The sequence below is a fragment of the Vigna unguiculata genome, chromosome 8 (assembly GCF_004118075.2).
Source record: "Vigna unguiculata cultivar IT97K-499-35 chromosome 8, ASM411807v1, whole genome shotgun sequence".
Lineage (NCBI taxonomy): Eukaryota > Viridiplantae > Streptophyta > Magnoliopsida > Fabales > Fabaceae > Vigna > Vigna unguiculata.
Window position 1 is genome coordinate 31,567,537 of NC_040286.1, and position 11,559 is coordinate 31,579,095.

At 35.3% G+C, this 11,559-nt stretch overlaps 2 protein-coding genes across 3 annotated transcripts; one reads left to right on the top strand and one right to left on the bottom strand.

Moving 5' to 3' along the window:
* Window positions 1–1,114: 1,114 nt before the first annotated feature.
* Window positions 1,115–2,834, top strand: LOC114195235 (aspartic proteinase PCS1-like). Its single transcript, XM_028085633.1, has one exon. It carries the CDS (start codon window positions 1,122–1,124, stop codon window positions 2,451–2,453), a length of 1,332 nt encoding a protein of 443 aa, XP_027941434.1. The 5' UTR covers window positions 1,115–1,121; the 3' UTR covers window positions 2,454–2,834.
* Window positions 2,835–8,581: 5,747 nt separating this feature from the next.
* On the bottom strand, window positions 8,582–11,272 carry LOC114193390 (putative pentatricopeptide repeat-containing protein At1g09680). Of its 2 annotated transcripts, XR_003606261.1 has the most exons (2): window positions 9,283–11,272; window positions 8,582–9,108 (listed from the first exon to the last, which is right to left on the bottom strand). XR_003606261.1 is itself a non-coding variant. In XM_028083156.1 (1 exon), exon 1 carries the CDS (start codon window positions 11,218–11,220, stop codon window positions 9,391–9,393), a length of 1,830 nt encoding a protein of 609 aa, XP_027938957.1. In that variant the 5' UTR covers window positions 11,221–11,272; the 3' UTR covers window positions 9,110–9,390. The 2 variants fall into 2 exon arrangements, 1 of the variants encoding a protein (XP_027938957.1); XM_028083156.1 differs by lacking the exon at window positions 8,582–9,108 and having other exon boundaries at window positions 9,110–11,272.
* Between the last annotated feature and the right edge of the window lie 287 nt (window positions 11,273–11,559).

Below are 11,559 nucleotides of genomic sequence, written 5' to 3' on the forward strand. Positions count from 1 at the left end.
TAGCTTCTCCCCTTGTTTGGTCGTGACTACTAAGATAAAGTGTTTGTCTATTCATAAAAGCTATAATAATATCGCATCACTTTATGATTTCTTTAGACCATTGTTATCTCAAAGATAAATTAACTCACTCCAGTTGGATAAATAAAGTGTATATTTTCATCAAGTGTTTGTTGTTGCAGGTATGCAGAACCAGTTTGTCTGATACAATTATCCACAACTTAAAATACATGTAGAAAACAAGCACAGTTTGTTAGATTTAGTTGCAGGGTCGAGTTTCAAATATTAAAAGAATATTTGGAGGTTTGGTTCATTTTGTTTTGAAGATTATCATCTACATAACAAGACACAAATGGTTGGTGGTGTTGCAATGCCTACTTCAACTTGCGATAAGAAGAGAAGAATATAGTAAGCATGATTGGATAGCCCCACCATGAATTTTAATGTATATTAATAAATGAATAAACAAATGAAATGACATGATTAGATAGCATCTTCCAGAGAACGAAATAAAGTAACTGGTAATGTATTAGTTAATGTAATGGAATAGTATCTCGCATAATTTTAGTAGGATTTTGTACACTATATCATTATTACACAAGTAATGGATGATTTTGTTGGTAATGGTGCGTTACATGCATACACATGTCAGAATTTGATTGATAAACAAGTGTAATGAAATAAAGAAACGAAACGATCGTAGGCATTGAGGTAGGAACAGGACAAATACTATTCGACAAAAGAAAAGAAAAAAATCTGAAAAATTGAACTCAACCACTTCGTCCACATTCAAAAAGAGGTGGGCAGAGGAAGAGAAATGGAACATGGATTCGACCAAATTTAATTGGGTATTATCATACATAAAGGATGTGAAACACGCATCACCCTGTTTTTGTTAAAGAATCATAATATCACCCACTCAACCAAAGAAAAACGCGTCCTCACCTAGGGGCTGCACTTCCCACTTTTGCCGTCCAATTCTTTCTTTCCGACACCATAAATTCTATTTATATTTTGTTCTTTTGCAAAATATGTACAATTTATGACGTAAAGCACAAATAAAACAATGCTAGTATAAATAATTACTTTTTTTTTTAAGACTTTGCCTGTATAAATAAAACCCCATGTCATCACTCTCACTCCCTAACTCTTCACACAAAACCATGGCTCTGTGTTCCACTGTTTCACTCTTTCCACTTCTCTTTGCGGTGTCGCTGTTTTTCTCCGCTTCCTCCTCCGCCGCCAACCATGATTCAGTCTCGTTCTCTTTCCCTCTCAGGTCGCTTCCCCTCTCCGCAGTGAAGCCACTGAAGAAGAACCCAAAATTCAGAAGCCTTTCCTCCGCCTCGTACAACGTAAAATGGCCGTTCAAGTACTCCATGGCTCTGGTCGTGAGCCTCCCCATAGGGACCCCTCCGCAGCATCAACAAATGGTGTTGGACACGGGAAGCCAACTCTCGTGGATTCAGTGCCATAACAAAACCCCCCCAACGGCGTCGTTCGACCCTTCTCTCTCCTCCTCCTTCTACGTCATCCCCTGCACCCACCCCCTCTGCAAACCTCGCGTTCCCGATTTTACTCTCCCGACAACCTGCGACCAGAACCGCCTCTGCCACTACTCCTACTTCTACGCCGATGGCACCTACGCCGAGGGCAACCTCGTCCGAGAGAAACTAACCTTCTCCCCTACCCAAACAACCCCTCCACTTACCCTCGGCTGCGCCACCGAGTCCCACGACGCCGGCGGCATCCTCGGAATGAACCTCGGCCGCCTTTCCTTCCCCTCGCAGGCCAAAATCACCAAATTCTCATACTGCGTTCCCACCCGACAATCCCGATCAGGGAACCTCCCAACCGGGTCGTTCTACCTCGGCAACAACCCCAACTCCGCGCGCCTCCGTTACGTCAGCATGTTGACGTTCGGTCAAAGTCAACGCATGCCGAATTTGGACCCCTTGGCCTACACCGTCCCCATGCAGGGAATTAGGATTGGTGGCAAGAGGCTAAACATCAATCCTTCCGTTTTTCACCCCGACGCCGGCGGGTCGGGGCAGACCATGATCGACTCCGGATCCGAATTCACCTTCCTGGTCGACGAGGCTTACGACAGGGTGAGGGAGGAGGTGGTTAGAGTTGTGGGGCCCAGGATTAAGAAGGGGTACGTGTATGGCGGAGTCGCGGACATGTGTTTCGACGGGTCCGCAAAGGAGACAATCGGACGGCTGATAGGGGACGTGGTGTTGGAGTTCGAGAAAGGCGTGGAGATTGTGGTTCCAAAGGAGAGGGTGCTGGCTGACGTGGGCGGCGGGGTCCACTGCGTGGGAATTGGCAGGTCGGAGAGATTGGGTGCAGCCAGCAACATCATAGGCAACATCCATCAGCAGAATCTGTGGGTGGAGTTCGATCTGGCGAATCACAGAGTTGGGTTTGGTGAGGCCGATTGTAGCAGATCATAGGAGTAAACATTAGAATACGTGGTGGTGCATGCGGTTATGATGTGTAGAGTGTAAGAAAATGTTACACCATGGTTACTGTATAGATTAGATGGATGAGTGACGTTGGGATTTGGAGCTGAAGAAAAAGTTGTGTTTGTTGAGGTAGGGTTAAACGTCAACGTTTTGGACGCATGCGGGGGAGGCCAAAGGAAGAAGCATTGCCTTGTGTTGTGTCATATTTAAGTCGTGCGTGTTTATTAATCTGACGGAGACTCATAATGTATAGATAACGATTAGAGTGGCATCAATCAATAATGTCTGTGTGTATAGTTTCTGTATGTAATTAAGATAAGCTTCAATTATATACAAAAATAAGATGATGCTCTCTTATTTATCTAATAATCATCTCCACTTAATGTCTAAATCAAAATATAATCTTTTAAATGAACGGTTGGTCAGTAGGAAATTAGGGTTCATGTAGGGGCTTAAAGATAGCGATTGAATATGAATAAGACTCAACTGATTAAAGAGGGCATTTAAACTATTTAAACTTTACCTGAATAGACGATTTAACAAAGCACTGCCACAAGTAAAGAGTGAACAATGAGTAGAAAGAAGAATAAAAATATGCCGAAAACGGAAGAGGGAAAAGTTAGAAGCTTGTGTTGTGCAAAAGGGAACAAAGTCAAGAGTGACGGTAGTTGTTGTGGTCGTGGCAAGTGGCATAGATTTTACGAGGATGCAAGGTGGGGTCCTCAAAGACTGACAGCTCAGATGCTGAGACCGCCCAAAACGCGAACTGCGTCCACATAATTCCCGACAATCACATCATTCACATGATTACATAAACCTTGTGTCGTTTAGTTAAGGATAAAATCTGATTCAACCACCTTTTTACTTCTCTTCTTTCAACTAATGTCCACGTGGCTTCTCTCTATGCCTCCGCGCTTCCAAATTACTTTGCCTCCAATCAAAGTATATATTTTTCTTTTTGCAAATCTTACCAGCCAAGGGATAAAGTTTTCCCTTTCTGTTTGATTATATGTTACACAATTCAAAGTGTTGTCATAGAATATAAATATTTTCAAGTATCATTTCATCAGAAAAATATCGAAGCACTTTTTAGTTTTCTTTACTAAAGTTATTTTGTTAGTGAATAATATAAAATTTACGACAGTTGAACAAATGAACTACTTCATCTTTTTTTTTTCAACAATATGTTAACATTTCCTCTCTCATTTCCTCTCTCATCTGTAGAATATACTCACAGATCTGACGAAAACCTCAAGATCATGATGGTGCAGGGTGAGGATAGGGAAGAAGGAGGTAAAATGGAAATGAAAATGCACAAGAATGAAAAATTAATAGAATTATTGTACAGCTGTTAAAAGGATCCATCATTCCCCGTGAACTTCTTATGGTTATTGTCAATGCAATGAACTATTTGAAGAGAAATTAAATACTTGAAGATAAGTTAGAGAAAGACTTACATCATAATTAATTATATATAATGTAACATTTTTAATAATTTCAAACTTTTTCTTTTATTATAGCATATACAATAATTAATTATTAGTTATTAAGTAAAGATAAAAAGTTTAATTAAATTAAAACTGATATTATATTGATTATTTTTAAATAGTGACTAAATATTTTAAATGTATAGTAATTTTTAACTAAAAAGATATTGATGTAGTATTATGTTATTGAAAATTTTAAGTTAGAGTATTTAAAGTCAATTATTTAATCATCCTTTCTTTTGTTTCATTTATAAAAAAACAAAAAAGCATGTTATATTTTAATTTGTTACTCTCTTTTTTCTGGGTGCTATAGTTAAATACTAGAATTTTTTTTAGACCAAATACATCTCTAATTATTTGTGTGATTAAATTAAGTAAAATTTTATTTCTTATATTTCAGAAAAATAATTAAATATAAGGTCGACCCGCGAATATCAAATTTAAAATAATTAGTCTTTGTCCTAAAAATACAAGGCCTTCCATTCTATTAATTCATATAGAAAGAATAATAAATTATTATTAAATAACAAAATTCTTCTATATTTCTAACCAATATCAAAATGATCATTTTCTAATTTCTTTTATATAATTTTGACATCATTTTATAAATTGAGAAGTAATGAAAAGAAAATTTGTGTGTAGAAAATAAGAGTCTCCCAATTGACATGGAACATATAGGTGAATCAAATATTGGAAGAGGGTCACTTGGACATCCCTTTCTATTCAATGGGTCCAAATACTATACATTCATTCATATATTGGGTGGCCATAAATGATTTGAGTTTTTTTTTTGGTGGGACTCTATTCCTCTAAAAGTTTCTTCGTTTTGGTATATTTTTTTACAGGGACTACTTGTATATTTTGTAAAAATATTAAATTATTTTAAACTTTCTAAATTTGAACACTTGTGATTTTTATAAAATTTCATTTTTAATTATTCGGATGAAAAGATTCATCTTAATTACTATAAAAACCCCGAAAGAAAATAAAAGGGAAAATGAGAAGCATACATATTTGACATCACATCACATTAAAAAGATCAAACAGGTGGCTATTAAGCGTGGGGATGGGGATAGATGTCAGTCTCTTATTCAATATATAATATCATCTCCAAGTAATATTAAATTTAAAACTTAAATTTTATAGAACAATCTTATAAGTCTTGAATTTGTATTTTTTTTTTAAAAAAAAACTTTAATCTGAACCATACATGTCCGGATGGCAAATTATTTTATCACGAAAATTTTCAGATTTTAAATTATAAGAATATTTAAAATCAATGATTAGCACAAACCATATATTTTTTATATATGTAAAAATATTACTTCTTGTATTTGATAATATTAGATTTAAATTTATTTATATTAATTAATGACTTGTCCTAGTCAGGATTTATTTGATACATCAGAAGATGATGAAACGTCTAAAAGTTGATCTAAAATTTAACATTTATAAGTTCAACAATTGGACATAAAAAAAAATTATTATAAAATTTTATTTTTTATTATCTTTTATATAGGTATAATAAAAGTATATTTAAACCTGAACAATATAATATATATTTTATAAAATACTATTTTGTTTTTTATGAAGGTTGTTATCTTTTTTTAATAAATTATCTTTTTATACACAAAAGAAATTATTTCATAAATTTGTAAATTTATTAAATTTATGATAAGTTTGTAAATTTATTAAATTTATGATTTTGAATTTTAGATAATGCAAGAAAAGAGAATCATTTGTGAGATTACGAAATTACTTCTTCTTTGGACATTCTATTTTTGTAGGTTATGCACAATTTTCTTGTTACATCTTTCTTAACATAAAAAAAAAAAAAAACACATGAAAATTTAATTTGTTTAGCTGAGTGTAGATTTCCTGAGGTGGAGAGACTGATCCTCCTATTGAATCAAGTTTCAATTTATGAGGATTAATTGTGTAGTTGTAAGTGAAGAATGAGGAAAAATTCATTATCTTTACGTGACTCGTACAAATTAAAGGTTTCTTGTGGTTATATTGGAGGTAATATTTGTTATATTGTAAAGTGTTCTCATTATCCTCTTCTTCATAATGATTAGACGTGTTAATTTGGTCTAATCCATAAGACTTGATCCCGACCCATATGGATTAGGACCGAAAAAACTCACATTGAAAAAAAGCTTACATCAAAAAAGTTTACAGGATCAAAAACTTCACAAAAGTCCAATGAATCACGATCAATCCATGAACTTTCATCTTCAACATAAAAAATATATTACTTTTTTAAATATATTCTGTCTCTTGAGATTGTCAAAGTTAACATTTTGTTTATAAACAAAATATTTATATTTTTTGCTAAAATATCTCTTAGATTACAAGATTTGTTAGTTAAATCTGAATTTTTTTAGGCCCAATTCAGGATCTATAAACTTTTGATCACCTTTGAATGTCCTATTCATCTACTAATGTCGAGATCGGGCTCTAGACAATCGAAACGATAGAACTAATTTAATTTTTTTATAAATATTATAATATTAGTTTTCATTTTGTTATTGTAATTATAATTATATAAATTATAATAATTAAATTTATTTTTGAAGTTGCAAGAAATTAAACATAAACTAATTTATCAAAAGCTAAATAAACTAATTTGGTTACAATTAAATTTTTTACAGGCATAGGATTCAATAAGACTATATTTATTATCTTTAATTATTTTAGACTACAGTACCCATTGAGTTAATGACCATTCATTTCACCTTAGTCAATTGAATTATTGTAATTAAACATCTTTATAAAAAGATGAAGAAGTTGAACAACATATTTGAAAGGTAAGATTTAACACTTTCAGTCCAAAAATATTTGACTTTGTTGGGTTTATATATTAGGTTTTAGTTTAATCATATGTTATTATGTTCAGTTTGATTTATTTGTTTTTAGGTAAGATAGAGAATCGGTGTTTAATTAGTTAAAAACAAAAGTGAGAAAACAAAAATAAATTAATATCTGATGGCCATATGTAAGCCAAAAAGAATGAAAAGAAGTGGATAGAATATTAGAGAAAAAAGTTACTAGAATATTACTTTTGGGTCAAATTATTGAATTAGACATGTCATTTGATTTATGCAAGTGAAGGAAATAATAGTAAACTTACAGAACCATTATCATTAGCATTCAATTTACAATTTCTCGTAACCATATCACACTCTTGCCTTAAAAAAATTAAATCGTTCACAGACAAGTACATGCTTTTGCACACACAAATGTGTAAGAGACACATCAACAGAGACTGAGAACTTTTTCCGAACACATTGATATAATTTGATTCTATTGAATCACGACCAAAATTTTTAATTTTATTATTGAACAGAAATTTATAAGTTTTCAAACATTTTATATTGGGTATAAAAATTATTTACAAACCATCATTAAAATAACTTTTACAGATGTTTTCAATATTAAAAGTTTTAAATATACTTATTTTAGTATTTTTATTTATTTCGATAATCATTGAAAAGATTTTATGTAAATCAAATCAACTTCAAATATTTTTTTATGAATATAATTTTCAGTGGATAGAGGGACTAGTTTTAACCTTTTTATCAAATAACTTTTTACTTAAAAGAAAAAAGTGTCAACGCAGCTTCTTCTTTACGTTGTTATGATTTTTAAAGTTTTAAAGCCAAACATGACCTAAAGTAGCAGCACCACAACCAAATCTTCTGAGAATGATCGGGTTTAAAAAATACCACATGCTCTGTTTAAGGGGCATATTTCTTCCATATAAGTAGCATCCATACATGTCGCTTGTTCCATCAGCAAAGTGTTTCCTTAAGAAGTAAATTGGGGTTTTTTTTCCCTTCTAGGCAAACCACTCTCCATTATTACAGAAGTAGACAGATTTTTTAAAAATTACGGAAATGGACAAAACGTTCTGGGAGTGCACGTTTTCGTATGAAGAAATCGTGTAGCCCCCAAACGTTTTCATAGTCAAGCAGGTCAAAGGGCGAAATTGTGTGGAGGGTGAACATTTTTGGTTCAGTAATCAATTACCGTATGCTGTAATCGATTACTGCATGCTGTAATCGTGCAGGGGGTAACGTCTTTGAAGCAGTAATCGATTACCATATGGTGTAATCGATTACTGCATGCGTTTCTGAAGCGTGAAGTTGAAAACGTCATGGGGGTGCACGTTTTTTTAAATTGAAAGTGTATGGGGGGTATACGTTTTCTGAATAGAAAACGTGTGGGGGGTGCACATTTTCTATTAGAAAACGTGTGGGGGGTGCACGTTTTCTTCAAAAGAGATTTTTTTTTCTTTTCGCACCCCCAACCCACTCCTTTCCCACTCCAAGTCACTCCTTTCGATTCTGCAGACTAAAACGCTTATATATTCTAGCACACTACCATTTCGCCAATAATTTGTACATTTTTTATTTCAATTAATTTACTTTTCAATGTTTTTTTTTTCTTTCTACAATATCAAAACTAAGACAATTTTTTATGAAGATTAATATTTCTTATGCCTTCATCAACTATAATTTGAAATACTTTATTCTTTGATGGACCAAAAAACTGTATAAAATCATTAGAAATTATTATGCTTGTCTCTGATCCAATTCTAATTTAATCACCTTTTTTTAAAAAAAAAAAATTTGGACTGTAATCGATTACAATACCTTTGTAATCGATTACATTTCACTCGAACATAATGCATTAATCATGTAATCGATTACACTTCGTCTATAATCGATCACATTACACCCAGAAAATTGCAACGCATGCACTAATTGATTACAGCATACGGTAATCGATTACTGAACGAAAAATGTAACCCCCCTGCACGATTACAGCATGCAGTAATCGATTACAACATGTTGTAATCGATTACTAAACCAAAAACGTTCACCCCCCATACAATTTCGCCCTTTGACCCGCTTGACCACGAAAACGTTTGGGGCTACACGATTTCTTCATACGAAAACGTGCACCCCCATAACGTTTTGTCCATTTCTGTAATTTTTAAAAAATCTGCCTACTTCCGTAATAATACATAGTGATTTGCCTAGAAGGGGAAAAAAACCGTAAATTGGCATCCATATCTGGTAGTAAAAAGCCATTGAAATGCCACTGAATCACAGTTAGAAGCAATTTCGGCTTTTATTTGCAAGGAATCACTGAAGCAGACAAAAGAACTTCAATTAGTATTATTATTATTGTTATTATCCACTATACAAAAGCGAAGCAAGAAAAATGAAGCCTCCTTACATAGTACTTTTACCATTCTGCCAATGAAATCAAGAATCATACAAAAATGAAATTGAGAACATATCCTATTTGCATGTTCTTACCGCTTCAGTGATGATAGTGGAGCTACTTTTGATTTACTCTGATGATGTTTTATCTGTAAGCCAGGTCCAGCAACTACTGCAGTTCAGCTTAAAAGATATCAGTAACAATCATCCCTTTAGGCGATCTTTTGAAGTTTTACTTGATTCATTAACAAGTGCTTTATATGTAGCATAATCTGCAACAAGTCCTTTCTCAGAATTGAATGTGTCAACATCAAGTGAGCTTCCATGCTTGCAATGACCATCTAGTAAAATGTTATACGTGATATCATTTGGAGCCACCCCCAAATTAAGCATTGCATCTAACAGCATTTTAGCATTTTTCATCTGACCTTGCTTGCACATTCCATTCATTAGCGCATTATACGTGACAACTCCTGGTCTATGTCCATTGCTTTGCATCTCCTTGAGCAACTTGAACGCCTCCTTAACATCACCCTTCTTACAAAAGCAATCAATTAACATGGTATACGTTGGATCATCCGGTTTGAAACCAGCACTCAACATGTCTCTTAACATTCTCTCCGCATCATGAACTCTCCCATCTCTACAAAGCCCAGAGATCAGTGCCGTGAAAGCTACATCGTCAAGTTCAATCCCCTCTTCTACCATTCTCCTTTTAATCTCCAACGCAGATTCCATTTCTCCATCCTTGCAAAATCCATCAATCAGTGTGGTGAAAGTGATCTTGTCAGGCTTCAAACCACTCGCACTCATCCCATCCAGAAGCCGCCTAGCCTCCTTTAAATCTCCAACCTTACAGAGACCATTGAGCAATGCATTATAAGTAACCAAGTCAGGTCTAACACCCTGAGCCAGCATCATCTGAAAATTCTTCAAAGCCAAATCCACTTTCCCACCTTTGCACTGCCCATCAATCAGAGTAGTGAATGTAACACCATTCGGAACCAATCCTCTCCCGCACATCTCATCAAACAAAAGACTCCCCTCATCCAACCTACCCTCCTTACACAACCCATTGATCAAAGCGCTGAAAGTGAAAACATCAGGATATATTCCCTCACTCTCCATAACACCCTTCAACCGAAAACCCTCCTCCACATTCCCCACTTTACAACACCCACTAATCAAAGTATTAAAACTAACAACCGTCGGCCGCAAACCCCTCTTGGGAATTTCATCGAACACCAACCGCGCATTACCAACGTCACCAACTTTGCAAAACCCATGCATCAAAACGTTAAAAAAATAAATTCTTGCCGGATACCCAGAATCCAAAACCTCCAAATATAAACCCCAAGCGCGTTCAACTTCAAGGGGTTTCAACCTGACCACGTGACGAAGCAGATTCTCGCAACCGCGAACCGGGGCGGGGAACTTATTCTTCAAAACCAACCTGAAGCACTCAACAGCGTCCGGTATAAACCCGGAATCAACGTAAGCGCACATTAGAGCATCGAAGACTACGCCAGCGGAGTGGTGACGGAGAGGCATGGTGCGGAGAATGGAAGAGAAAAGGGAAGAAGCGGAGTTGGATCCTTTTCGCGAAACGAGGAAGGAAAGAAGGGAGTGTGCTTCGGGTAGCATTCGGTGGAGGTAGAGGAAGTGAAGCATGGTGCAGTAGGAATGGAGCGTGTGGCGAAAGGGGGGTCGCGATGCGAGGTAGTTGAAGAAGGAGAGGAGGGAGGAAGGGGAGAGGGAGAGAGGATTGAGGGTGATGAGGTTGGCGACGTGGCGCGTCGTAAGGGAAGGGAGGATGCGCCGGAGTCTTGGGTTCTGAGAGTAATCATGGTTGTGTTTGTTCTGGGAATCTTGGATTGCTTCGGAGATTGCACATAGAAGGTCGTGGTCTTCGTAGGGGAAGGGGGAGAGAGAGGAAAATGGAAGACGGTGAAGGTGAACGCCAACGCAGGAACAGAGGGATTCAAAGTCATGATAGAGCTTGGTTTTGAAGTTGAGGGCCATTACCATGGCCATGGTTGGCTTTCTTCTACTTCTTTTGCATCTGAACTCAAGCTCACTATCTTCACAATGGTCAGAATTCACGTTGTCGTAAACTAATTATATTATAATTTAAATGTATATAATATGATACTTTTTTATTAAAGTTTAGTTATTGTTTTACTTCTTAGCAAATTTTAAAATGGTCTTTCTATTATTTAGAGTCTCAATTTAGTCTTTAAGTCTTGAAAAGTGACTCAATTTAGTTCTTTTCGTTTAATTTAAACAGACGTTGTTCAGACAGTAGTGAGGTGACACAATTGTACTGATACGTGTCAATGTTTTTAAGAGGCAAGAGCAATTGATGTAACATAT

What these genes read in the sequence shown, in the direction of transcription:
- LOC114195235 (XM_028085633.1), top strand. Translation starts at nt 1,122, where the DNA reads ATGTCATCACTCTCACTCCCTAACTCTTCACACAAAACCATGGCTCTG.
- LOC114193390 (XM_028083156.1), bottom strand. Translation starts at nt 11,220, where the DNA reads ATGGCCATGGTAATGGCCCTCAACTTCAAAACCAAGCTCTATCATGAC.